Source organism: Python bivittatus, unplaced genomic scaffold (assembly GCF_059951505.1).
Source record: "Python bivittatus isolate LINGU-HERP-01145 unplaced genomic scaffold, Pbiv_v1 ctg000610_np1212, whole genome shotgun sequence".
Classification (NCBI taxonomy): Eukaryota; Metazoa; Chordata; class Lepidosauria; order Squamata; family Pythonidae; genus Python; species Python bivittatus.
Window position 1 is genome coordinate 23,355,460 of NW_028277088.1, and position 27,042 is coordinate 23,382,501.

At 40.5% G+C, this 27,042-nt stretch overlaps 1 protein-coding gene and 1 long non-coding RNA gene across 2 annotated transcripts; one reads left to right on the forward strand and one right to left on the reverse strand.

Moving 5' to 3' along the window:
- Window positions 1-3,244: 3,244 nt before the first annotated feature.
- On the forward strand, window positions 3,245-18,452 carry LOC112540815 (uncharacterized). Its single transcript, XR_003084870.2, has 3 exons — window positions 3,245-3,477; window positions 8,789-8,946; window positions 13,484-18,452. It is a non-coding gene; the product is annotated as an uncharacterized LOC112540815 (long non-coding RNA).
- Window positions 18,453-18,585: 133 nt separating this feature from the next.
- TFPI2 (tissue factor pathway inhibitor 2) lies at window positions 18,586-25,283 on the reverse strand. The gene is made up of 5 exons (XM_007429722.4): window positions 25,063-25,283; window positions 23,997-24,176; window positions 22,507-22,686; window positions 20,506-20,679; window positions 18,586-19,665 (listed from the first exon to the last, which is right to left on the reverse strand). The coding sequence occupies exons 1-5, from the start codon at window positions 25,142-25,144 to the stop codon at window positions 19,643-19,645; spliced, it is 639 nt and encodes a 212-aa protein (XP_007429784.1). The 5' UTR covers window positions 25,145-25,283; the 3' UTR covers window positions 18,586-19,642.
- Between the last annotated feature and the right edge of the window lie 1,759 nt (window positions 25,284-27,042).

Below are 27,042 nucleotides of genomic sequence, written 5' to 3' on the forward strand. Positions count from 1 at the left end.
ATTGCATATTAAATCATATAAATGAAGAGTGTGATTCATAGTCAAATGACGACATAGTTGACCACTCTGTAGAATGCATCAAAGCAATTCTTAAGTACAGTATTACTCATAATTACCCTGTGGAAATTAAATACATGTTCATACTGAAAGTAAAGTACAATGGCCTTTCAAGAAGCTAAGCTTTAGATAATAATAGTAACACATCCTACTTGCAACTTCTCCCATAAAATCAGTGAAATACTTTTGTAAAGAAAACATTGCTATTTAAAGTTTATAATATATATATATATATATATATATATATATATATATATATATATATATATATTTGATTTTCCATCTAAGTATGAATTTGACTTTCTGTCTCTTCTGCACCATGAAGTGTTAGAAGTGTGGAAAAGTTCCAGACAATATGCTTTTTGCATCTTCCAAGTCTTCTGCTTGCATTATTTAAATCAGTATTCCTCAGCCTTGGCAACTTTAAGATGTGTGGACTTCAACTCCCAGGATTCCCCAGCCAGCACTGAAGTCCACACATCTTAAAGGTGCCAAAGGTGAGAAACACTGATTTAAATGAAGCAGTATTAAGCATCCTGGTCTGACTATTTAAGTTCACTTAGGATGCTACAGCAACTGATATATTTATTTCTTCTCAGTTGCAGAGAACCATAGCCAGTGAGATCTTGCTCTTCCTAACCAGCATTTTGGCTGAGATACCTCTATACTAATCCAGGCACGTCTGCTGGCAGATAAGATGTGCCGCATCTCAACCCCTCCAAAAGACAAATCAAAGTGCAAGTCTCTTATGTTTTCACATTGATAACATATCCCTTGGCATGGCAGTTTTGGATCCAGACCCTTTAGTGTCCTCATGCTTACTCCCCAGCAAGATGGGACTCCGGGAGGTAAGGTAACTCCCTCCCATGGCAGCACATACTTCATTCAGCTCAGTGTTGCAAACTGTTGTTGTTGTTGTTTAGTCGTTAAGTCGTGTCCGACTCTTCATGACCCCATGAACCATATTGCGCCAGGCCTTCCTGTCCTGTTGCAAACTGTTCCCAGTCCTAAAGTGAGACTTCCTGTGTGAAAATGGGAATTCCCATTTGCCAGAACCTCACAACAGAAAACACTAGAGTATCAGGCACTGGTAAGTGTCTAGTGTTTGCATCAGTTGATCACCAAAGGCTCAATTTGATTTGATAGGGCCAATACAACCCATCAGGAAGTGTCCTTAGACTTTAGGTATGTAACAGTTTAGTATAAAATATGTTTGTGTGTTTGCCACTTAGTGGTCAAAAGAAAACTCAATTTATCTAGAGAAGACTTAATAGTCTTCAGCTCCGGCTCTTTTCCAAGGTGGTTGCCAGTTTGAGGTCTATACTTACTTGCCACTAACTTTGGATTCAAATCAAAGGCAATGTGGTTATCTTCCCTCCACCCACCCCATTAACAAATACATTATAGACACAGGCCATAACGGCATGGGGCCAGGTTTTCTGAGGGACTGCCTCTCCCTGATTATGTCTACCAGTCCCATTAGATCTGGCAGGAGAGGCATGCTCCAGATCCTGTCTATTAGGGAACATCATCTGGCAGGGCCCAGGAAGAGACCCTTCCACATATCCCTTGGCATGGAAGTTTTGTATCCAGACCCTTTAGTGTCCTCATGCTCACTCCCCAGCAAGATGGGACACCGGGAGGTAAGGTTACTCCTTCCCACGGCAGCACATACTTCATTCAGCTCAGTGTTGCAACCTTACCTGCCAGACCTAATGGGACAGGTAGACATAATCAGGGAAAGGCAGTCCCTCAAAAAGGAAGCATTCTTATCATGGTACCCAGCATTTAGAACATTATCTCTCCAAAGATTAGACTGGCCCCAACCCTGCTGGCTTTTCATAAGTCCTTAAAGATGTGGTTTTATCACTGGACTTGGAGATCCGGATGTGTGGCAGAGCCCGTGCATTGGTTGTGTTAATTTGTTGGTGGTGGTTCTTTTATCTTGGCAGCTGATTGTATCTATGCTGTTTTTATGTTGTTCTGTCTTTTTGTATAGTTTTTAACTGTTGTTAGTCATGAATTTGAGATGGGTGGTCATATAAATTGAAATTTAAAAAGAACTTTACTTTCCCTGTTCCAAACTATTTTCTCCACCCATTCTATGAATCCCAGAATGGAAACAGTAGAAGAATATGACTGATCAATTTTCAAAGAACAAAAACAGTTACAATATCTCATTAATAGTAGTCAGCCTTCCCCAATCTGGTGTCATCCAGATCAGTTGTAATTATACTAGGAATTCTGAATATTTTAGTCCCCAGTTATCTAGAAGGTGCCAGGTGAGGAAACCATTATCTTACTGTCATCCATTTCATACCTCAATGAGCCCAAATTTAACTTCATTCTCTACTTCATTATTATCCCCCTGCATTGGCTACTGGATAGGGGAGCTTAGAATTTCAGACTGAGGGGAAGTTGTTTGCTTAGGCTGAATTTTGAGCTATGAGTCTCACTCCATAACATCGAGTTGATTAGTTCCTGTGTCAGATCAAAGTTTTATTTCCTGCCTCAAGCCATAACCAAAACAGGCATGAATTTCATGGTATTCTTAATTTAAAATCTTAGAAAACCTCTTTATAACAAATGAGATCATTGGCTAAATGACTGCTAGTACTGTGTGAAGGGTCAATTGGAGGCAAATATACCCATCAGATTTCTGATTGTTTCAGGGAGGGTAATGCATATTAAACACTTCAGTTGGCTACCTAATTGTTTTCAGGCCCCAAGTTTATTTAAAGGAGCATCTCTTCCCTTATTAACCTGTCCTATGTTAAGATTTTCTGAGGAGGCTTTTTGTCAGGGGTACAGAATTATGACTTGCAAAGGACAGTCTTTTCACCTGCATCTGAAGATAGCAGGTTAAATTACTGGAGCAGGTCATCTGCTCTTCAATATGTCACCACTGTTCTTTGTCCTTCGGTATCTGTTGAGGCAGTCACTTGACTCAGTCTGCATAATGGCAGGACCAGGTACAGGTATCAGAGGAAAATGGAGTTAATAAAGGATAACAGCAGCCAATAAGAGGGCAACAGTTATCTCTCAGAGATAAATACTGACCCATGTCAAATTATTTCCATTACAAATCATAAGTGCAAAGTTCAGCAATGCTTTATGTCTTTACCTCTAGTTAATGAATCAACCTCTGATGACATTTTAGATAAATTATGCCTTTGTAATGGCTTTAAGAAAATGAGGTTGCTCAAAAGCAACCTGATTAGTTTAAACATTGCTATGGATTTGAAATATTTTGTTTTATCTGGAACTGTTTAATTTTTCTCATTTGTCACTAACTAGATCTTATAAAATGCTAAATTCCTATACAGCTGGAAAAAATAAGAGAGGGACAGTTTCTTATGTGGAGTCATATTCCTTTGCTACTGTCTGCTGAAAAGTCCAAACCTGCTGTCAGCTTGCAAGGTAGGATAAAAAATTATTTTAGAAATTGTTCAGGAAATGAACAGTTCCTTTTTCATTATTTTTAGCATTTGTGATCTAGTCTATATTATATAGACTGTATAGACTAGCATCATGGATCACCATATCCAAGAGATGATTGCCCTACATCTTCTGTAATTAAGCAGTGTTGTTTGTCTCTTTGCATGAACAATATAACTATTTAATGGACAGTTCAAGGATGCAAACAAATATGAAACTGTTTAACTTAATGTTTTAATTTTTTTCAAAAAATAAATATTATTAAATGAACTAGTACTACATATTCCCCCCTGCCAAGTCCTGCTATGCTGCTTCATCATGGCAGTGGTGGTGGGTGTCCCTGGGAGTGTAAGCCAAGACTATAAGCTCCAAGCAGAGTCTAGCCAAGCTATGGTAGAAAATCTGGAGAACAACACAGTGGCCCATAGATTGGAAGAGATCAATTTATAGACCAATGCCAAAAAAAGAAGATTTAAAGGAATATGTCAACTATTGTACAATATCCTTAATTTCACATGCTCTTGAACTAATGCTTAGGATCATCAAATGCAGATTAGATCCCTACATGGAAAGAGAGATGCTGGATGTTCAAGCTAGCTTTAGAAAAGACCAAGGAACATGAGACATTGTTGAAGATACATGTGGATAATTGAGAAAGCCAAAGAATACCAAAAATAAATCATTATGTGCTTCATTGATTATACAAATGTCCTTGATTGTGTTGACCATGTCAAGTTGTGCAATGTTCTTAGGAAAATAGGAATCCCAGAACTTCTCATGGTCCTCATGCACAACTTACAGACAAGACAGAAGCTACAGTTTGGATGGAAGACTGGCTATAGGTCAGCAAAGGAGTAAGACAAGGCTGCATACTCTCCCTTTAATCATTCAAAGAAAAAATGGATTGTGAATAGATTTGACCAGAATGTAACTTATTATAATGCTACAAACTCTGATGATGTTATAATGAAATATTGATTTTCCTTAACCTTTGATCCACTCATTTGTTATCCGAACACTGTGATGGAATATCACTAGAGTGGTCTAGCATCTAAATAAAGGAAATCTGTGGATTGGTAGCATCTTCCCAATATTGTTCCTCCAACCATTTGTATAGTCAGGGTATGAATAATTGCCCTGATCATATAAAATACAATTATATCCTACCTGAATTTCTGTAGTTCGGCCTTCTCCAATGTTACAGTGCATTCAAAAAGTATTCAGACCCCCTTCACTTTTTTCAATTTTGTTATGTTGCAGCCTACATAACAAACATATACTACAATCGTTCAAATTCGTTTTTTTCCCTCATTAATCTACATTCAGTATCCCATAATGACAAAGTGAAAACAGAATTTTAGAAATGTTTGCAAATGTATGAAAAAGGAAAAACTGAACTATCACATTGGCATAAGTATTCAGACCCTTTGCAACAACACCTGAAATTTAGCTCAGGTGCCTCCCATTTCTCTTGATAGTTGCCGAGCTGTTTCTACACCTTGACTGGAGTCCACCTGTGGTAAATTAAATTGATTGGACATGGTTTGGAAAGGCACACACCTCTCTATAGAAGGCCTCACAGCTGACAATGCATACTGTACCAGAGTAAAAGCTATGAGATCAAAGGAACTGCCTGCAGAGCTCAGAGACAGGATTATTGCAAGGCACAGATCTGGGGAAGGCTACAAAAAAATTTCTGCTGCATTGAAGGTTCCCAAGAACACAGTGGCCTCTGTAATTCTCAAATGGAAGACCTTTGGCATAACCAGGACTCTTCCAAGAGCTGGTCGCCCGGCCAAACTGAGCAATTGGGGGAGAAGAGCCACAATAAGAGAGGTGGCCAAGAACCCGATGGTCACTCTGACTGAGCTCCAGAGATCCTGTGTGGAGATGAGAGAAAGTTCTAGAAGGACAACCATCACTGCAGCCTTCCACTATCTGGGCTTTATGGCAGAGTGGCTAGATGGAAGCCTCTCCTCAGTGCAAAACACATGACAGCCTGCTTGGAGTTTGCAAAAAAGTACCTGAAGGACTCTCAGATTGTGAGGGACAAGATTCTCTGGTCTGATGAAAAACAGATTGAACTGTTGGGCCTCAATTCTAAACATTATGTCTAGAGGAAACCAGGCACTGCTCATTACCTGCCCAATACCATCCCAACAGTGAAGCATGGTGGGGGCAGCATCATGCTGTGGGGGTGTTTTTCAGCAACAGGGACTGGGAGTCTCATCAGGGTTGAGGGAAAGCTGAATGGAGCAAAGTACAGAGATATCCTCAATGAAAACCTGTTCCACAGCGCTCAGGACCTCAGACTGGGCTGAAGGTGCACCTTCCAACATGACAATGATCCTAAGCACACAGCCAAGACAACACAGGAATGGCTTAGGGACAATTCTGTGAATGTCCTAGAGTGGCCCAGCCAAAGCCCTAACTTGAACCCTATTGAACATCTCTGGAGAGACCTGGAAATGGCTGTCCACTAACGGTCCCCATCCAACCTGACTGAGCTTGAGAGGATTTGCAAATAAGAATGGCAGAAAATCCCCCAATCCAGGTGTGCAAAGCTTGTCACTTCATACCAAAAAAGACTTGAGGCTGTAATTGCTGCCAAAGGTGCTTCAGCAAAGTACTGAATACTTAAGTATATGTGATATTTCAGTTTTTTCTTTTTAATAAATTTACAGACATTTCTAAAATTCTGTTTTCACTTTGTCATTATGGGGTATTGAGTATAGATTAAGGAGGGAAAAAAATGAATTTGAACGATTATAGTATCAGGCTGCAACATAACAAAATTGAAAAAAGTGAAGGGGGTCTGAATACTTTCCGAATGCACTGTATATCTTTTAGACCCACTGGATTATAGTGGCTATACTGGCTGGAGAATGATGGGCACTATTAGTGCAAAGAGGAAGGAGTGCTACACTTTTTTTGTTCGTTTGCTGAGCAGGTCTTGCAGCCTTACAAGAGCAATGCCATCACGTACCTGGAAGTGGCTGGGGGAGCTTAATAAAATATTTTTTGGATGGGGAGTGCGTGTTGGAAAAATAGCGTTGGTGTTTCTTTGTATCATTGTTGCATGTTCACTTTTATTATGTATGTGTATATATTGTTAGTATGCTTTTTGTATTCAATTGTGTAGTAAGCAGACATATACAACACTAGCTAGAGCTAGTGGATTGCCATATAGAAATCCTCTTTAGGCAAGCACCACATTATTTAGTCCACCTAGCCAGCTGTGAGGGAAGCAGGAGAATTATTGGTGAAATTATAAGAGGTAGCATGCCTCGTTTTTTATACTAGGGGTGGATTCTGTACTCTGAACCAAGCTAACACCATGTTTAACCACTGCATGGACTTTTAGTATGAAAAATATTAAAAGGATAGCATGGCCTGGGAATACCTGGGGAGTAATGCCAGGTGCAGAGATACTGAGGAGTGCCCAGGGAGGGCATTTCTCAGGCTGATAAGTTAGTTTCTTGCATTCTTCATTGACAGCTTATTGTGCACCCAGGGTTAATGAATACTCGATGTGTTTGGTATAAAAGCTTTACAAACCCACCCCTGGCATGGACGTGTCATGGTGGAACATTGCATACATACCTGGTGTCCATCCCAGAGAGCATTACATATTTACTCCTGTAAGTATTTATCTTTAATAAAGCTTGTGATGATCACAGTAGCTTTCAGCTCCTCCTCCTTGGAAATCTCTCGTGGATCTTGGCCCTGGAGGGCATTTACATTTTCATTTGGGGAAACACCCCGATAATTGCATGCCTACCACTCGGTGTTCAGAAATTCTAGGGATAAACCCACGTGTAGTGGGAGTGCTTCCAAATAAAGCACTTTTATCGTACAATTGCCAAGCCTGATATATCCCCAATATATCTACCACCCTTTTTTTCTAACCAGAAAAAAAAATCTTAATGATAGAGATACCAGAAAAAAATTAATATGGAATGGAATGATATGCAATGCTTTTTAGCTTTCCTTCTGGAAGTAATCATGTTTTCCTTTCAATGGAACAATACTGAGCATTTTTATAATCTGTGTTTATAAGCAGAGAAGGAATGGAAGGAAAGAGGTACTTTTCCAAGACAGCAGATCTGCTTCCCCACATTTAATCTGTCAGCTGTTCTTGTACTTTAAAGACTTCTTTAAAGTCTTTAGGGTAACCTTCTGTGGTCTCCTACTAGTGTCTGCTTCAAGCTGCCAAGCTGATTAACTTCTGGCTCAGTTGCCAGGAATCACAAAAGAAAGGTTTAAAACAGGAGCAGTATCTCCCCATTGCCAAGAAGTCCCATTTCATCCTGGCTCTGCCTCTTCTGGAGAAGATATTGAGGTACCACATTAGTAGAGACAACTTCTGAAGCTATACCTTTTGCTTTTCTTTGGAGCAACTAGTTAATCTGTTAAAGAAACAACAGAGAAAACTCAGGGAAACCTGAGTTCTAGTCCTCCCTCAGGCACAAAAATCAGCTAGGTAACTTTGGACCAGTCATTCTCTCTTTGCACTAGTAAGAACATACTGGGAAAGAACTTCCAAAATGTGTCTAAGAAAAGTGTATGGACCTGTCCACATAGTCACAAGGAGTCAAGATTGAGTCAAAGGGCTATAACAACAATATCATTAATGCCCACTGAGAAAATATCAGTCTACTATGCCTCCATATTTAATTTGGTTCTGAATGAGTTAAATTGTGCCTTACATTAAAACTAGCACTTCAAACCATCTGTTTACAAATGGCCATTATTTTCTTAAGAGCAACAGAATCAGGAGGGTGGGGAGAAGCAATCAACCAAATTGTGGGGAAATTTCTAATCCTTTTCTCCCTATGCAATTTTTTTGACAAAAATTATTCTGACCCCAATTCTTTCTTCCCAAAGGTATCTCCTGCAAATATTTGCCAGTGTCAAAACTATTGTTGCAAACTTTAATCTTACACATAATTATTCTTTCTCCTACAGTGGCTGAATGGTTTTAGTTTACAATGGTTAATTACAGGTATAGCTTTTATGGATGGCCAGCATGAGGTCGCTTGCTCTTCAGTATTTTGGGAATGTGTGTAGTCATTTCTTTTCTTGATCCCTATAGTCTAGCTGCTTTTGTATCTTTCCAAAGTGGACTCAATTTCCTTTGTCTATCTTCTTCCTTGAGTTACGTATTCTCCAGTTTTTGTTTCTCAATGTAGCAATAAAGCCACGAACATTTAATATTAATGCCCAGAACAGAAAGCTCCTTTTTCTTTTGTAACTCTTCATTCATCCTTATTTCTCATCATTCTGCCTTTAGATTGGTCAATTATAGTTGCCTCTGTCCAAGGAACCAGGTCTGAGTGACTGTCTTGGAGGATAGCAGAAGAAAGCACTAATCTTCACTAGGAACAATTCTGACGTGTCCTGATGTCTCGTGCAAAAGAACCAGATGGCATTCCTTTCCCTCATTTGAAGGTAAACGAAACAATTAACAGTTCACTGTTCCTGACTGATGCCTTCCATATGATGCAGCCTGAAGGTAGAATCATATAGTACCTCCGTAGACTCTTTGCTGTGTTTTGTCTAGTGTATTCCATCATCCTCCACCATCCAGCATGGAGAGTCTCCACTCTAGCCAATAGTCACATACATTTCACAGGGGGATTCAAAGGTACTGAAAACTGGGAGACAGGTTTTGGGCATTCATTGCAAGTGTGTCCCATGACTATGATGTACATGTCTTTATGGGAGCTGCTGCATCTTCATGGCAGAGTCTATTTTAGCTGGAACAGAGGAAAAAACGTACTGGCTCCTCTGTGGCTGTTACTGAGAATTCTGGGAATTGAAGTCTCTATATCTTGAGTGCCCCAGTTTAAGGAAAGCTGTAGACATCTGATGAAATTGGCTAAAGAGATGGAGGGATCCACCCTAATACTTAATGTTTGGTATTTTCTTCCTCGTTTTATAGAGCGCTGCGTGAGCCTGTTTTTCTCGTGTAGGAAGATCACATTTAGATGGATAGTCATATGCATTGCAATGCATTGATCTGGGAGTGTGTAACTATTCATGGCAAGCACCAGGCAGCTAATAAAAAATAAGGTGGAGGGAGAAGAAAAAATGTTGGAATTGTAGAAACTCCATCTGATCTGTTTACACATGTTGGCCTTAAGGATGCATGCACAGAGCCAGCTGTGAACCTTGGGCCAAGGGAGCTTACCAAGGGAAAGACCTGAAAAGAAAAAAGGCTACATTGCCTCTTATCACAGGGCATCACACTGGAAGGAAAGGAGTGAAGTGAACAGAATAAAGCCATCTGAACACAGATCCCCTTAAGCTCAATATTAATTCAAATTGCTACTTTACTAAACCAAAGCACTGCTGTCTTGTGTCTTCATTACAGATTCTACTTGCAATGCCACAGTCTTTTATCCTCTTCTGAGAGATCTCAGCTCTAACTTTTACAAAGCTATCATTCCTAGGATCGAGGGGGCTTTGAGTCTTACTCCATTGGGTAAATATAGCCGCAGGAAGTCTTACTCCCCAGGAGCATTTGGTCCCAACTTAGAAAGAAATGCAGCAACAGTGAACTTTTCCTACCCTTCTTGTACTTTTTTTTTTTAAAAAGCTACTAATTCTTTTGATGCCCTTTAAATCTGTAGCAACATTTGGAGGTGCTCTGAGGCTGCTTCCAATGCTTTTGAGGATGACATGCAACTCTGAGATCTCACACTTAGAATGGAGGGACACAACAAAACTCAGACAGGCCATCATGTTCAGCTAAAGTTGAACTGAATCAAGATGACATCTTTTATATTTCCCCCTTCAAGGGGATCCCATAGCTTGGCTATCCTGAATAGATGGTCAGAGATAATCCAGGGAGCTTAGGAGGCAGACGAGGGAGATGGGAGTGGCAGTCCTGCTCAAGTCATGAACATACTGTATGTCCCATAATTAATGCATGGTTTTAGATGTCACAAGAACAATGAAGTGTTTCAAGGTTGGCAGTAGTTCTTACTAGCCTGCTTTATATATTGTGCTAAGCAATGGTTTGTTTAATCATAGCTTCTTAAATAAACCATCACTGGCTGAACTGACAAAACTTACCAAGCCATATACCATGTTTTACAAATCACAGTGTCTGAATTCATTCAAGATACTAAACTTAAGCCAAACCGTATTACGGTTTAATGCAATGCTATGAGCCCAGCCACTTGCTTGCACTGCTACACCAATTATGATATTGATCTTTCTCAAGATTTTTTTCAACAAATAGCCTAATTTTACTTCTTTTGCACAGAACTATCACAATTTTCTCTGTGGGTCACATTGCATTCATTTCTATGAAATTGCACTCTTTTCCTCTGTTCATAAAAATCTACCCTACCTACAAATTTCATCTGAATGTGTGAAAAACAAAAAAAATGTGGGCTGCAGCTATTTATGTTTTTCCATAATAGATTGAAATAACAAAGGCCCTTTTTTCTAATGTTGCTTCTGTCAAATCAGAATAGAACACTTGAAAAGCAACCTGGATTAGATTGTTTCCAGAGCTCTCATTTGGGTCTCCAACCTGAGGTTTATTTCCAGCTAAGTAGATATAGGGTTGGAATATAAGGCTTTTAGCTTGGTTTTGTTCAAGTGTATTACCGCAGATTGTATGTTATTGTAAAAAGGCAATATGCATTTTTCTTTAGGAGCCATACTGAGTCTCTATGACTAATATAAATAACAAGCAAAGAAAATTGTTATTAGTAAGCTGAACTGGTTCAAAGTGTACACTGGGAAGGGATAAGTCATGGAATATTATATTCAACTCAAAGTTTTTTTTAATAATTATACATTCTCAAGAACAGATGCTAGGTAAGATTAATTCCTGTTAATACTCTTTTAATAAGGCATGGCTTTGGTTTTGTCTAATATTCTGTAACAAACAATAGTATAATGTTTTACTAATGCAATTTAGTAAAAAAACAAACAAGTAACCCAAGGCACTGAAGTCAGCCAGTAATTGGCTGAAGCTTTAATTCATGTTCAGCGTGCATAATGTGGCAGTGGCTATAATCGGATTAGGATTTATTGTTTTGCCTTGAATACACAATGACCACTATTTTAGTTTCCTAAATGCTGGACAAAAATAAATTGTCCATTAGCCGACTGCTGCTTATAGTTAAACTTTTGGGAGAGTAATTATTATGCACTCAAATCTCAGGAGCTAGGTAATTATTTGTGCATTTTGGCTCTGTTCAATAAAGCCCCTGTGCTTGTGGCCATTTATTTATTTAGACAATTTATATAGTCACCAAGTATCTCTAGGTGGCATACAGAGGGTTAAAACCCTCAAAACAATAACACCATTTATAAAAATAGGAATCTGGAAAAAGAGTAATATCACACATGCCTGGGTCAAAAGTCATTCCACTTTGAACCACAACAGTAACTAAATCAACTAACCAATGGGGTTCACTTAACCTCTTAGCTGATGCTTGTGGGAACAAAAGGCCAACAGGGCTGGGGCCATGAGGATCTCCAGGGGGATGATGTTCCACAGGGCAGGTGCTATAAGGTCCCACAGGAAGACACGGTCTAATAGACAGAACTTGGAGTATGCCAACTATGCTGCTTTTGGTGGGGGAACAGAAACCATCAAACAGTCCTGCAAGTAACCTGTGCCATGCAGGGCTTCATAGATGTTAACTGACACCTTGAATTGCATCTGGAAACCCAATGGGAACCAGTGCAGCTTATGCAGCTGGAAGACCCAAAACTGCTCACATTGTTGCATTCTGGACCAGCTTCCCAATGTTCTTCCAGGGCAGCCACATGTAGAGCATATTATAATAATCCAACTGGGACATGACTAAGGCATGGATTACCTTGATTAGAGCCTCCTGATCCAGAAACATACACAATTGGAGCACAAGGTGAAATTGTGCAAATGCTCTCCCAGCCACAGCTGCCACCTGCTTTTCAAGCAAGAACCACAAGTCCAGGAAGTCCCCAATCTGCACACCAACTCTGTCTTGGAGAATGCCACCATATTCAGTGATAAAGATGGAAAGTTTCCAGTCCTAGTTGGTGGGGGAGGAGATATCAAAAAACCCACAACTTTGACCTGAAGGCTGTTCTTCCCCATTGAGGCTTCCACAACCTCCAGCACTGGTAAAAACAAAAAACAAAAAAACAAAAAAAAACCCTTGAGGGCATCACTTGGTCAGCCTGGAAAAGAGCTGTATAATTGGTCGATGGATGACCTCTCCAGAGGCTTCATGTAGATGTTAATAGGAACAGGGAGATAGTAGAGCTCTGGAGGAGCCCCAGAAAGCAGGAGCTTCAGGCTTGATCTCTCCCCACCTATCAATATCAACTGTAACCAGCCCTGGAGAAATGAGGAGAACCATCGTAACACCATGCCTCCCACGCCCAATCACATGAGCTAATCCAGAGATAATGATCTATAGTTTTGAAAGCTGCTGAGAGTAGGGCCAGGAAGAATGCACTACTCCCATCTCAAGCCCACCAAAGATCATCAGTAAGTGTGATCAATGGTGTCTGAGTGCTATAACCAGGTTTGAATCCTGACTGATGCCCAGGTGCCCAGATAATCTGTTTTCTCCAAGGCTCTCTAGAGCTGCAAACTGACCACCATCTCAATAACCTTCCCTTAAGAAAGGTAAGGTTGGCACCTGTGGGAGATCAAGGCTATCAGGAAGGAGGGGTGGCACTCCAGCAAGGGAAAGGAGGCAAAAGACAACACAGTCTGCAGGGGGAGCGTGAGAAGAGTAAGAGATTCAGGATAGGCACTCCCTAGAATCTCCCAGGGTATATTCACTAGTTGCTGTAGTATAGTAGATTTAGTTTAGTAAGATTTTGTCTATAAGATGTAAGCAAATAAAGGAACTGTACTTGCCTGGAATGTTTCATCGTTGTTCTTGGGCTGGGCCTGGCAGCAACAGGACATAAATTGCCTGATTCCATTGTTCCAGGAGAGGGAAGATAATTGTTTCTTTCACAGCAGGCAGCACCACCTCCTCCCACAAAGACACATTAACCACCGCATGGACCATGTCACCTCCCGGGAGACTTTCACCAGCCGGGATCAGGATCTAAAACACAGGTGTTTGTATTCAAAGCTCCAAGGACCTGTTGACTTCACCAGGACCATCAGATTCAAACTCTTCCAGGATAACCAGACAACAGGCACACTTGGGCATTTCTATAGAATCTGAACAACTAAAGTCCAACTTTGAGTAAATCTGAGCAACTTTATCCAACAAATGCTTATAATAATCTTCACAGCAACCTGTAAATGTTCTTCTGGACCCTCCTTACCCAGGAGGGATTGAGTCACCTTAAAGAGGGCCACTGACCCTCTCTCTGCAGATGCAATTAGGGCAGAAAAATAACTATGTTTTGCTACCCTTATCATTATAAGGTAATGGCTAAGAAAGAATCTCTGCTCAATCAGATTCACTTTTGTCTTCCTCCAGCAATGTTATGGGGGTCTCTTGTGCTGCTTTAGCTCCTGGAGTTCCTCTGAAATCCAGGGGGTTCTTTAGAATCCCCATACATAGAGAGTCCACACAGGTGTGATCCAAACCAAGGCCATTGTCATCTTTTCATTCCTAGTGGCAAGTAATGCTTCAATCAAATTATACAGCAGAACTAATCCAAGGAATATACAAGTGGTAGGAAATCTCCTTCAGTTCGCCACTCAGTAGTTCTCCCGTGCATTATGTGGTATGCAGTTTTCTGGGAATTGCTTACTGAACCAGACATATAACATTCAGTACAAGGATGGGTACAAAGCACAGACATGGATTGCAGAACAATAAATTAAGGAGACAAAGTGTAACAGAACACCTATTCAATACTCTGATACTTAAAATCAGAAGCAATTTCAGTTATTTCAGTGTGTTTTATTAACAGCGTGGACATGCTGTAAGATGTTACAAAACACTGTATGGATCAAATTATACCCTGGCAGACATGCAAAGATAATTAACAAATGAAATTTTGAAGAAAAGAAAGAGCAAAGGTCAAGAACAGATAATCGTTCCATTGTAAGATTACCAAAATCTTATTGAATATGAATAAATTAATAAATGCATGCTAAACGCCTTCTGTAAGATTAAGTGGTAATGTCTTTTTTGGGGGGCAGGGATTTCATAACTATTTTTTAGTATTACTGGTGATGCCACTTTTTAAGCAGTTCACTTTTTAAGCATCAAATTTTGGGGCTGATGGGCACATTTGGAATTTTTAGTGCATGTTATGGGCACTTCATAAAATGGTTGCCATGATGGGTGTAGCCACATGCACGTGTGCGTGCATATACGCACACACACACAGAGTAAGGTAGGCTATGGTTTGCTGCCATCCACATTTTTATTTTCTAAGAATTTGCCATCTACCCAAGGACCAAAGGCATTATCAAACCACAGGGAGGAATACCTGATTGACCTTGGCTGGGCTCAGAAGCTAAACAGGATCAGGACTGCTTAGGACATGGATGGGGATCAACAATCCCTGGGAAGTCCAAAAATGGAATTTCAGGTTAGGGTCAAATTACTTCTAGTCTGCGTGGTATAACTCTCCCCAAAGTAAGAGATACTAAAAAAAAAAAAAAACTATGTTGTAGTTGGACACAATAAAAAATAATCCTTGAAAGCACAATCTTGGAGCCTTTGCCCTAGGCTGAAGTGCCCTGTAGGTAGTCCTCGCTTACCAACTGCCTCATTCAGTGGCTGTTCAAAGTTATAATGGTGCTAAAAAAATAACTTTGCAAGCAATTCTCACATTTACAACCATTGCAGCATCCCGCAGTCATGTGATCACCATTCATGTGCTTCGCAACCAGTGCGCATTTACAACTATTGCCATTCACGTACTTTGCAACTGGCTTGCGACAAGCAGAGTTAATACAGAAGCAGAAGTAAAATTGTAATCGTGATCATGTGATTTTTCACTTAGTGACATCGCTTCTCTTAATGACTAAAGAGGAAGTAAGGTCGTAAGTCCATTGTGGGCAAGTGATTTTCCACTTTGTGACTGTGGCGCTTAGCAACCACGTTGCCAGTCCCAATTGTGGTCATTAAGCGAGGACTACCTGTAAAAGTTTTGTTTGAGGCTGGTTGTTTTAGCATAGTAGCTTCACATTTCTTAATTAAAAGGACCTAAAAAAAATAAAATTAGGTAGAAGAGGAATTTTGTGAGTGGCAAGGAAATGTGTTGGCAAGCCCATTGCTGCCACACTGCATTGTACTGGGGTCTTTGACTCTACTGGAATGGTCTAGCAGGCATAAAATCATTATGATCCCATTTGTAACTTACTCAAAACCAAAAGATACTGCAGAATGCAACAGCTGAATAAGGAAACCTCTTAAAGAAGCCTATCAGCTGCCTCAAGAAAGTTTGCTAGTCAGTTTTCATTGTCAGAAATGAACATAAACAATAAGATTAGCATCATAACTAACTCATATTTCTGATTAATAACCAGCTTCACACTCCATATAAAAATTGAGTCTATCAACTTGAGATTTAGTTTTGAGTTTTAATTACATTTATTCTCCATTTACTTAGGAATCTCTTAAGCTGATCAAGGGAAAAAATACTGACAACTGCAACATTTTTTAAAAACCAAGATGCTGATGTTTCCTGCCTCACTTGTGCAATCTTTGTTATTTTCTCAGAATAAAACAATTTCTGTACAACAAAGAAAAAGGGACATTTAAACAAATCCATTCTATTTACATTCACATGTTACAAAGTTGGGGAAAGCCCCAAATAAAGAATCTTTGTCAGCCAAAAGAGGTATCAAGCATCTTCCACAGGCTGATCGGGTTCATATTTTGGCTTAGCTATGGTTAATTAAATAAAATAAAGTGACTGGTTTCACACAACTAAGTCAAAATCAAACATACCATCAAATGGCTTAGCATGATGAATGAACCCAGTTGCTATCTCTCCCCAATTCATGTTTACAAGCCAGAGCTAGCAATGTTTTCTCTTCCAGTTCTAATCAGACAGGAAACAAGAGAAGCTTCCTGTCATGATACTGATAGTAACTCTGGGGCTCCAGGCAGAATCATTTCTTGCTGCCCAAGTTTTTTAACTAATACATGCATGAACTTTGGGGAGAACAGAGCTGTATCCCTAGAGGTCTTGTGGAATGCACCAGAGGCTAAAGGTCATAAGGCAAGTTAGAAAAGGGTGTGGTTGTTGCTAGAACAAAAAAAGTTTTTTTAATTTCTTTGATTTATAATCTGACCTTTAGTTCTAGGAGCTCAAGGCACATGGGTACGGTAGCTCTCTTCGTTTTATCCTCATAATGAGCCTACGTGTCAGCCCTTTGAGGTAGTCCAGACAAGAAGAACAAACCAAGAGTACTAATACTATGTTTATTGTAACAAGATCTTACAATCCAAGAGTCACTTGGATTGAGATGGGCGGCTATAGAAATTGCATAAATAAATAAATAGTCTGAAAGCATTTCTCCCCTCCTTTACTTTTACTTTCCAGAAAACTAGGGAGGGTCCCTTCTGAGATGCTTCCCATGTCCCTTTTGCTTCTGTGGGCTGAAATACCTTTTGCATGATGATTGTCTGGTCTGCAGCTCTTCCTCCTGTCTCCCAAGGTCATTCCCACATGCCATTACATTACGGAGTAGTTTGTACTGAGAATTATTAGCCCAAATTTACTTGAGGCCTATGATTTGATGGAGAGTTAAACTTGGGTCTCCCTGTCCTTTCCAACACCTAAGTTACTATACCTCATTGGCTTTCTTAAAGCACACCAAATGTTTCCTCTCCTCGGCCCTCTCTCTTCTACCTTTATCCAGTTTGAATGCTACTTAATTTTATTTCTGAAAATATTTTTATATGTTCAATTTATAAGCCACTTCATTTGCTCACACAACTCTAGAGGGGATACAACATATTAAAAGAATAAACAAGTAGAAAAATAATTAACAACAAAAAACAATATATATTACTGTCAAGGAAGAAACCCCAAGAATTATCAGTTTATCAAATTCCAGTATCAGCAGAGTCACAAATCGCCCTGTCCCAGGACTTGCTGAAAAAGCCACTTTTGAAGGGATTTCCTAAATGGCAACATGTGGGCTTTGGGAGCATTCTATCCCACAGGACATGGTCAGCCACAAAAAAAAGACATGTTGGCAAGGTCCAACAAGACACCATGATTTTAACAATGGGACCTGGAGCATGCCTGCTCTACTAGATATGATAGGACAGGGAGATATAACTGGAGAGCCAGTCCTGCAAATAACCAGGCCTTGAGCAAGAAGAGCTTCATAGATAACAAGCCTGACCTTGAATTCTACCTGGAAACTGACTGGCAACTAGTGCAGCTCATGGAGCAGAGATATTACCTGGGTGAACTATGATGTACCCAAAAGCACTCATAGGGCCTCATTCTGGACCGGCTGTAGCTTACCAGTTGTCTTCAAAGGTGGCTCCATGTACAGTGCATTGCAATAGTTCAACCATTAACAATGGTTCAACTATGGCATGAGTGACCATCAGTGGGGCTTTCCAGTCCAGGAAAGGGTATAATTAGCACAAAAGATGGACTTCTGCCAAGGCTGTCTTGCAACAACTGCTACCTGGTCTTCAAGCAAGATTTGTGAGTCAAGGAGGACCCTCAAATTACACACCAGTTTTGTCCAAGTAAGTGCAACTCCATTAAGAGCTAAAGTTGGAAGGTCCCCAGAAATGGAGGTCCCATGAATGCACACCCATCCAGTCTTCCTGGTTTGAGCCTGAGTCTCTCCAGCCATCCACAGCAAACTCTAGACACTGGGATAGAGTCTCAACAGCATCACTTGGTCAATCAGAGGTCAAGATGTACAACCAGGTATCATCTGCATATTGATATCTGATTCCATGCCAGCAGATAACCTTGCTCACTCAGCTTCATGCAGATGTTTCATAGGAACCCAGAGGAACCCCATGGGCCTAGGGCTTGATTTCTCCCCTCTGCCAACTTCAACTGGAACCAACCTCGAAGAAAGGACAACCGCTGTCACAATGTGATGGGGTTCTTTTTTGAACTGGAGTTGTATTGTTTTGCAATTGACACAAACAAGACAGTGGAACCATTTTTTGCTTTTTACTATATACAGTGAAGATATTCACAGTAGGTGATTTACAACAGATATATGCAACAGAATACTGGTGTTTACCCAGTGTCAGGTTTCCTCCTCTGTGGATCTTTTTTTTCCCTTTCTGACTAGGAACAAACAACTCCTCTGCACTTAACTTCTCTCTCCATCCTTTCTCTTCAGCCACTCCACTCATTCCATGCACAGACTTTTTCTCCCCTTTCTCTCTTTCCTTCTCCTTTTCTCTCTCTCCCATTTTTAGGTTAGACCAGCAGCATGTCACCCAGCATCTGAGGAGGTGGATGTCCTCCCAGGTCTCTAGTCCCAAACACCTTTATACCAGGCTGGACCAATGGGACTGCTATCTCGACATCTCACCACACCAGTCCTGACTAGCAGCTAGGTCAGCTCATCAGGCCTTATGACAGCACAGTTGCCCTTCAAGGCTAGAAATGAGTTGCTTTTTCTCCTTTTGCTCACTCCAATGGCTGGCTCACGCCAGCAGAACAGTAGTCGTGCCAGGCCACTAAAACCCATATGCTACAACCAGTGCAATGCATAATCAACAGCAACTGAGGAAGGGCTACAAAAAAGGGAAGAAGGGGCTATAGTTACGTACTGGGCCTTCAGTGCAGATATAATGAATTAAAACTGGGACCTTCTACAAGCTTTGCTCCCTGCCAATAAATGCATTCAGGAAGATAAAGATAATGTCAATGTAATGTCCTATAATAATAAATAATTTTTAATTGTAAAGAGTGCAATTGACAGAGAAAATCTCTTTTAACTGGCTAGTTGCCAAGATTTCCTGCTCTCAGCAGAGCACCTTGGTGTGTATAAAGAACCCAATTCTAAAGGGTCAGTTTTGTTAACACAATAGTAATTTCCTACATTTGAGAAAAGATCATATTTTTCTGTATACAATAAAAGTAATAAATTATAGCTTCCAGTGAATTCAAATAGTTCATATAGTTCAGACTCTCAGATTTAGGAAATATCTGGCATTCATTTGCTGAAGAGATTTGTTGTATACATCCATTTTCTTTGGTCTCACAAAATTTGCTTCCTTGTTTCTGTTAAGAATAAAATAGAGATTGAGTCACTTTCAAGAATCATTTGATCACGTTAATTTAGAAGTTAAAATATTGGACACAACTGCTCTGAGGGATCATAAGCAATTTGAGATGATTTGCATATCTGGGGGAGCTTACACATGTAAAGCAGGATCACTATTAAAACTCACTCTCATTCTGCCTGGACAAGCCAAGAGCTGGCTTGAGCAAGCAAAGCCCAGAGCAAATTCTGATAGGGCTCCCACTTTGCACGTTTGTTACTGCAGCCACAAGTGTCAGTGTCTAAAAGCATTTGCATCACTCCTTTTCTCCTCCAAATTATTCCCAAAATAACCCTTATAGCATCACAATAATCTTGTAACTTTATTGAAACTTAGCAGAAATTCCAAATTTGGTATTCTCCCATGCAAACCAGTGAACCACACAAATATTTTTTGGGTGTCTAATTTCAATGTAGCCTTTTATAACGGCACAGATAATTCAGCCGGACCACAATTCTTTATACCCTACTCCTGTCCAGCTGCCTGTTGCCTTCTTTCAATACCAAAATCCCAGTCCCAAAATCCAGTATGGGGGAATGGGTGAGCAATACAGGTATTGAAAAATCAGATTTCACCCTTGTCTACCGGTGGGCAAAGCATACCCATCATCTGTGATATAGTAAAATCATTTCCAGTGTAGGAATAATAGAGTTACAAATGGGGGTGTGTGATTTAAGATACCAAAGATTATCCAGGTTTACTAGTATGGAGGTAATTCATGAACATTCACAGAAAAGCTAACACTCTGCTTGCTGGCCCTCCCCTGGCCATCCCCCAAAGCAAGAGGAAATTAGCCTACTTCTCCTGCAGATCTTGAGGCAGGATTTTTCTGTGGTAAAGTTGTTATTGTTCCCACCACAGCCAGTGTAGCTGAACTTCTCACATGTTTTTGTCTTAGTATTGTAATAAAAGCGAGGGACTGAAGCTGAACATGATCCTTCATCTTTTGGACTATAACAAAATGAAGGGGCAGCTTTAAGAAAGAAGAAAAAAATATCATTAGTATATGACATGTTTTAAATAGCAGAATACAGGGTTAGGACAACAAAGCTCATTTTAGACCTGGGCAATATTTTTTATAATAGCAGAGTCTATTTTTGCTAACTAATTAACCATGGGCTCTGTAGGATGTGTTTGTCTAAATCTGCAAGATGTTGACTGCAGCTTCACAACTGAAGCCTCGCCCCTCTTCCCCGTTTGTATTCGCATGTGACATTCCCGCGCTACAGAATGGGAGGAGCTTCCATTGCAACACTGTACCTGCCAAAAGGAGGGTACGTGATGTAAAGCTAAGAATCCAGTTCCAGTCACTCTCCCTTCTTGTGTCCTGCTAGCTAAATGCAACACATACAATTCTTCCAATTATTTCATCTTCATTCTGGGAAAAGCTGTAGTTATGAAACTTTTTTAAAAACAGAATTGCAGGATCTCTCTTGGAAGGAGGAAATAGCTGGAATTCCTATTCTTCCAGATGGTTTATATGGAAAGACACTTCTGATGTATTTCCAAATAGTAAAAAGTAAGCTTAATACAGCTCATTTGCTAGAAATATCTGAAAATGTGAGGGAGAAAAATACTTCTAGTGGTAAAAAGTCAGCTGTGCAAGCATTCAAAAGAGATGATTCACAAAGCATGTCAGTTTGACCAAAACATGCCTCACAGAGCTGTTAAAGAAGCCATGATCTTTGAAGGCTTGTATAGATGTTTTATAACCTGTATTGTTTATTTGCATGCACATGTACATAGATACACTTTCTCTGGTACTGCCAGAAAAGCAAACTAAATGCAAGGCTGGGCGTCTGTGCACACACACATAGAGGCAACTGTCAATCGCTTTCGAAGCAGCCATTACCCCTGTAAAGGATGTGACTGCTTTAATGCTCTGAAGTTAATGCAAAGTTTTCTTTGCATTAATACATTTGTGAAACACCTTTTCCCAATGCTTTGCTTATCTCTTGTGAAAAGCACTAAGAATCTTAGAAACCAGTATGCTGGACATAAAATTTAAAAAATCTAAGTTACGTTTGGATTTGAGGGAAGGGGATTTCTAAAAAGATAGATAGAATTAACATTTCAGAATGTAGGCTTCAAGTTCATTTGTTACCTATAGTATGGGCCAAAACCAGCTCAGGATAAGACTAGAAGCAGCTAGAAGTTGCTCTTAGAGATGGAGGTCATCAATAGCACAGTAATAAAGCTCTTTATTTCAAGAAAATAGATTATTTCCCTCAAAATTTCCAGAGGCAAAAAACAAAACACAATGTTTTCAAAAGGCAATGGATGGATGGGACAGACTTGTTTACGGCTTCTTGATAACAGGTGATGCTGACAGCATCAGCAGATACACAGTGGAAGTGGGGATGGAAACATTCCTTCCTTCTCATGAAAGCCGCTTTCATTTGCAAAGGTTTGGATAAATAATATTTCAGAACTTCCCCATTCAAAGCCATTCAAACCCTGTTAAAGCATAGGGAGCCCTAGCTGACAGAAGAAATAATTTTATCTCATTCTCAATACATATAAGCCAGGATTTATTTGCGGTAACAGAAGGGCTAAATCTAGAAAAGAGGCTCTTCAGAGGTATACATTACACTACCCATGGCAATATTCAAAATGTTAACAGAGGATGAAGGAAACAATAAGCCTGTATCATCTTATTTATTACAGAAACCTTTAGAACAGTCAGAGCAAACCAGCTCTGCTGTGGCCACATACAGAGGTCCGTTAAGGGAAGGAACTCAGTTTTCTGACTCTTCTTATACTTTCTAGGTTGGTTGCCTAGTAATAAAATATTAATTACTTCTTCTTGGCAAACAGAAGTCCATGCAGGAGGCTGCACTGTCAAATCGGTTTTCGTTTCCATAACATCCTCCATAATAAAATTTCTCACATCTCATCGATCTGAGGTTGAAGAAATATTTTGCAATGTAACCTCGGCATATTCCTGGGTCAGCTTCCAGCCTGCATATTTTTGGCACTTCTAAGATAAAAACAAATCCAAGGCAGCCTTTGAATATTAAACCATTGCTATGAGCTTTTCTATCATGCGGTAGAGAACATAACTACTCACTTAGGAGACCCAACAGACATCAATATGCAATTAGTCACTGCAACTTGTTGCTTCCTCAACACTTCCTTCATATCAGTTGGAACAATTTAGGCATAAAATTTTAGAAGTAAAATAACATGTTGGATGGCCTGCAAATCATCCCCAACAGATAGTCGTTCAGATCTCCATGGAAGAACAGCCCAATCAGCCCTCTGAATAACTGACTTGGTTACTAAACTCTCTTTTCATCAACAAGTTCCTCCTGTAATTATGCCCATTAAATTTTGTCCTGCTCAGTTTGGCACTGGAGAAGTTGATGTCCTCTTCCAGGTGGGAATCTCAGGTACTTAAAAAGTACTATCACATTTCTGTTTTGCCTCCTCTTCTTCTCCAAACTATGCAGAATCATGTTTCTTTAGCCTTTCCTCATAGGGCCTGTTATTCATACCACTGACCACTTTAGTTTCTCTTCTCAGAGTTTACCCTAGAGCAGAAGCAAGTAACTTTTTTGATACCAGAAAGAAACAGGGGAGATAGTTGGGCATGCTTTAAAATGTATGGGGCATAGCAGTGATGGCACAGGAGGAAGGAGAACAACATTTTCAGCTTTTTGGCAAGTTTATCCCAATGCATATTATGCATACTTCTGTCAGTGAGGGTGGGTGAAGATGTGGACCCTCTCCTCTAACATAAATCCAGAACGGAAATATATTGCTTTTCTTTTATTGGCTGTCTTACAACTCAATAGCCTTTGGTTGTGTTGGACTTATTAACCATGGACAATAGATGCTGTAGTCCAAGAAAACTGAATGGCACTGTAGTGGGGAAAACTGGATTGATACATATGACAGACAAGCCTAGATCATACAATTGATAAGAGATTTTAGAAAATCCCACAATTGCTTAAATAATAAATAATATACAAAGAGGGAAACAAAATAGCTCAACAAGTCTGAATAGTGTGGTCTAAGCATCTTATTTAAGATATGCATAAAATGCATCTTAATTGTTTATTCCTAATCATGTTTTCTCAAAAGAAAGGTGCTTCATTTTAATGTACTTTAATTCTAGGTGAATGCATATAAGATTTCAAACTGGACTTAGTTATTTTGTATCTACCAAACTAATAAATGAATCAATGTGAACGATAAAAGTAACCAAAAGGAACTTTTCAGCAAAAACAATTTATCTAATTAGTTCCACACTTAGCTTTTCAAAGTGAAATTTTAAGAATAACGTACTTTTGATCCCTTTGCACGTTTCAGAACACTCTGTCACATTTAAGAAATTGTTGTCATTCCCTTGGCAGCCCCCATATGTAAACTCCTTGCAAGTTTGCGAGTATCTATCGTAGTGCCACCTGTAATGTATGGCCCGACAGGGTCCTTTAAGTGGTGGCTGCAAACAGATATCTTTACTCCCTGCCAGAAAAAGACAGAAACAAGTGAGACAAGCAACTTTGGTACAAATCTCAGGTACAGAGAACAAAAAATAAGAAAGAAAAAAATTATATGCTTTAAAAAAAAAACCCATACATTGCAAACACTTCATCAACAGCACAACAGCTAGGATTCAAGAAATGTCAAATAATAAAATTTAAAAAATACGATCCCCTAACCTTAAGAGAGAGAGAGAAGGCATTCCATCTAGAATTCCTTAGCCCAGCCTTCGCACCTCATCCTAAAACATTTCTGGAAGAAAATATGTCCCATTCGCTAGCTAGTTCCCCAAAGTATTTAACTTCAGGCTGTTCGTCTGAACATGTTCCTCTTTGGTGAATGGAATGAGTTACATTATAATTCCTTCCCTGAGAATATGATATTTTACCATTCCTTCTATAAGTGATGTGCCAGGATGAGGGGTATGTACATAAGGTCGCGCCTCCAACAACCAAGAAAGAATTAGTTTATAGGGTTAGAAGAACGCCCTGTGGCCATTAAATGCTGCTGAATATCCGAATAAAGTATCCTAAAACAGGAATAGTTCATGATCCAACCGTTTTTCGTTTTAAACCATCCCTGATTAGGGCCACGCTGGTTCCTTCCCTGACGCCTCTCCTGAAGGGAGTTCATCGCAGCGCGCGCACCCCACGGGGGCAAACCTGTCCCCGGCGACCGGCAACCCCACAATCTAAGCTCCAGCGCGGGCGAGGCGAGGCGGAGAACCACGTGCAGCGGCTCGGCGAAGCGGTGTTTACCCAGCGAAAACTTCAGATTCGCGGGGCAGAGCGAAACCCAACCTGAGCGCAGCGACCCCCTTTTTCAGCTCCTTTCGAGAAAGCGAATACGGCTCCCCAGCACCGATTACCTGTCCGTGGGGTCTCCTGGGCACACGTCCTCTCCAGGAGCAGCAGGAGCGAGCCCACCAAGAAGACGCAAGGGCTAGTCATGATTCGGAGCTGAAGGCAAGCAAGAAACCCGCGAGAGAGCCCCAAACGGCGCGCGTTCTCCTCGGAGCCCTCGCGCGTCTTTTTATTGGCGCCGAACCTTTTCTCCCTCCGCCTCCTCTTGGCTGGGCGCCTTCCCAAGCTCAGGCCGGGAATAGGTGGGCCGCGGCCGGGTGATTCATGCTGTTATTTGGGGGCGAGGCAAGCGTCTGTCGGGGGTGGAGATGGGATCGAGTTGACCGCCCGCTGGTCGCCTTCTTGACGCTTCCCGAGGTGTAATGTTTGGAAATTGAGGGATGGGACAGGCTCGACGTCTTAATTAGGGAGCCAGTGAGATGGTGGAGGAGAGGCCCCATGAGAAGAGTCATGAATGAAATGAGATGTTGAATAAAGCCAGGAAACCAGGGGCTAAAATGGGGGAAGGAGGAGTGGAAGGTCCAAAGCAGTGTTTCTCAACCTTGGCCACTTTAAGATGTGTGGACTTCAACTCCCAGAATTCCCCAGCTAGCATGGATGGCTGGGGAATTCTGGGAGTTGAAGTCCACACATCTTAAAGTGGCCAAGGTTGAGAAACACTGGTCCAAAGATTGATTTGTGAATTAGTATCCACTTGAGGTTGGTCCAAGAATTTGCTTTACACCTGGCTGGATATTTGTCCATCTCAAGAGGCTGATAACCTGCCTGCCCATCCCTCATCACAACACCAGAATGGCCTTGCCTGGATCCAGAAGCTAAGCAGCCTTGACCTGAATGGGGGTGGTTGGATGGGACACCAGGACTGGAGGCCAGACTGGGAAGTTGAAAAAACATCTCAGAAGAAGGCAATGACAAACCACTGCCATCCAGTTGCCAAAGAAACAACATGAGCCATCCATAAAATTACCAGGAATCAAGTTCAGCTTAAAAGAGACTTGACCTTTTTATAACCCCCCAAATAGCCAACCATTGGATGATGAAGCTAACGGAAAACTAAAATCGGGATGGGGGTAGGTTGCTATGAAAGGGATTTTCTTACAACCAACCTGGTATTCCAGGTTTTGGGACTGTAATGCCCTTTAGTCAAAATGAGCATGACCACAATGACTTGGGATGATGGGAATTATAGTTCAATATATTGGAGAACTCCAATTCAGGGAAAGTTATGTTACTTTTTCCTTTACTGGGTAGCTCCAGAAACTTAGGAAGTGATCAACCATTAAGCTGCTACCTTTTGAACAGAAATATCACAACTCTTTTAAGGTATTGTATTTATTGGCCTTTTAAAATCTTGCTACGCCCATGTCTGGGTATATATAAGTTTTTGTTTATATACTAGTTGAGTATAACAATTCTTGGCATTGTATGAAATGGTTCTTGTCCACTGAGTGTAGTACCACTATAAAGTTCTTAAGATACTACAATAAATTTTGAAGATACTGCAATATTCCCACTTTTTTTCCCCTTCGGTTTTAGCACTGCTGGAAAAGATTCAGAACAATTAAGCAGAGGCACTGCAAACTTTTGCCAACTTTAAACACTGCCAAGAATGTGGCAACAATCTGTGGTAACAGAGCAACTCACTTCTGTTAAAATATCCTGAACCCTTTAAGGGACCTTCCCGCTTGCATCTACCATGACACAGACATGCCATAGCAACATATTTTTTCTGCCATGACATAGCCTTCAACTCATTTCCAGCCCATGAGTGAGACAGGCTGAACTTGTATTTGGAAGAATCTGTTGAAATAGTATTTTCCCCTAGTTTGGACACCATCTAAGGGCAGCATCAAAATGTATAAAATCTGTTAGGCTTTGTCACCCTATTACCTTGCAGGGAGCTCAGGTGATAGACTGTGTCTTCATAGAGGCAGGGCATGCATCTATAGTGAGGATAGCAAAATTCATGCTGGTATAGTTTTTTG

Excerpts from the sequence above, each read along its gene's own strand:
- TFPI2 (XM_007429722.4), bottom strand. The coding sequence starts at position 25,144 with ATGACTAGCCCTTGCGTCTTCTTGGTGGGCTCGCTCCTGCTGCTCCTG. Across the intron at positions 24,177-25,062 it reads CCAGGAGACCCCACGGACAG|GGAGTAAAGATATCTGTTTG; the intron begins GTAATCGGTGCT and ends TTTTTCTGGCAG. Across the intron at positions 19,666-20,505 it reads CCTCAAGATCTGCAGGAGAA|AAACAAGGAAGCAAATTTTG; the intron begins GTAGGCTAATTT and ends TATTCTTAACAG.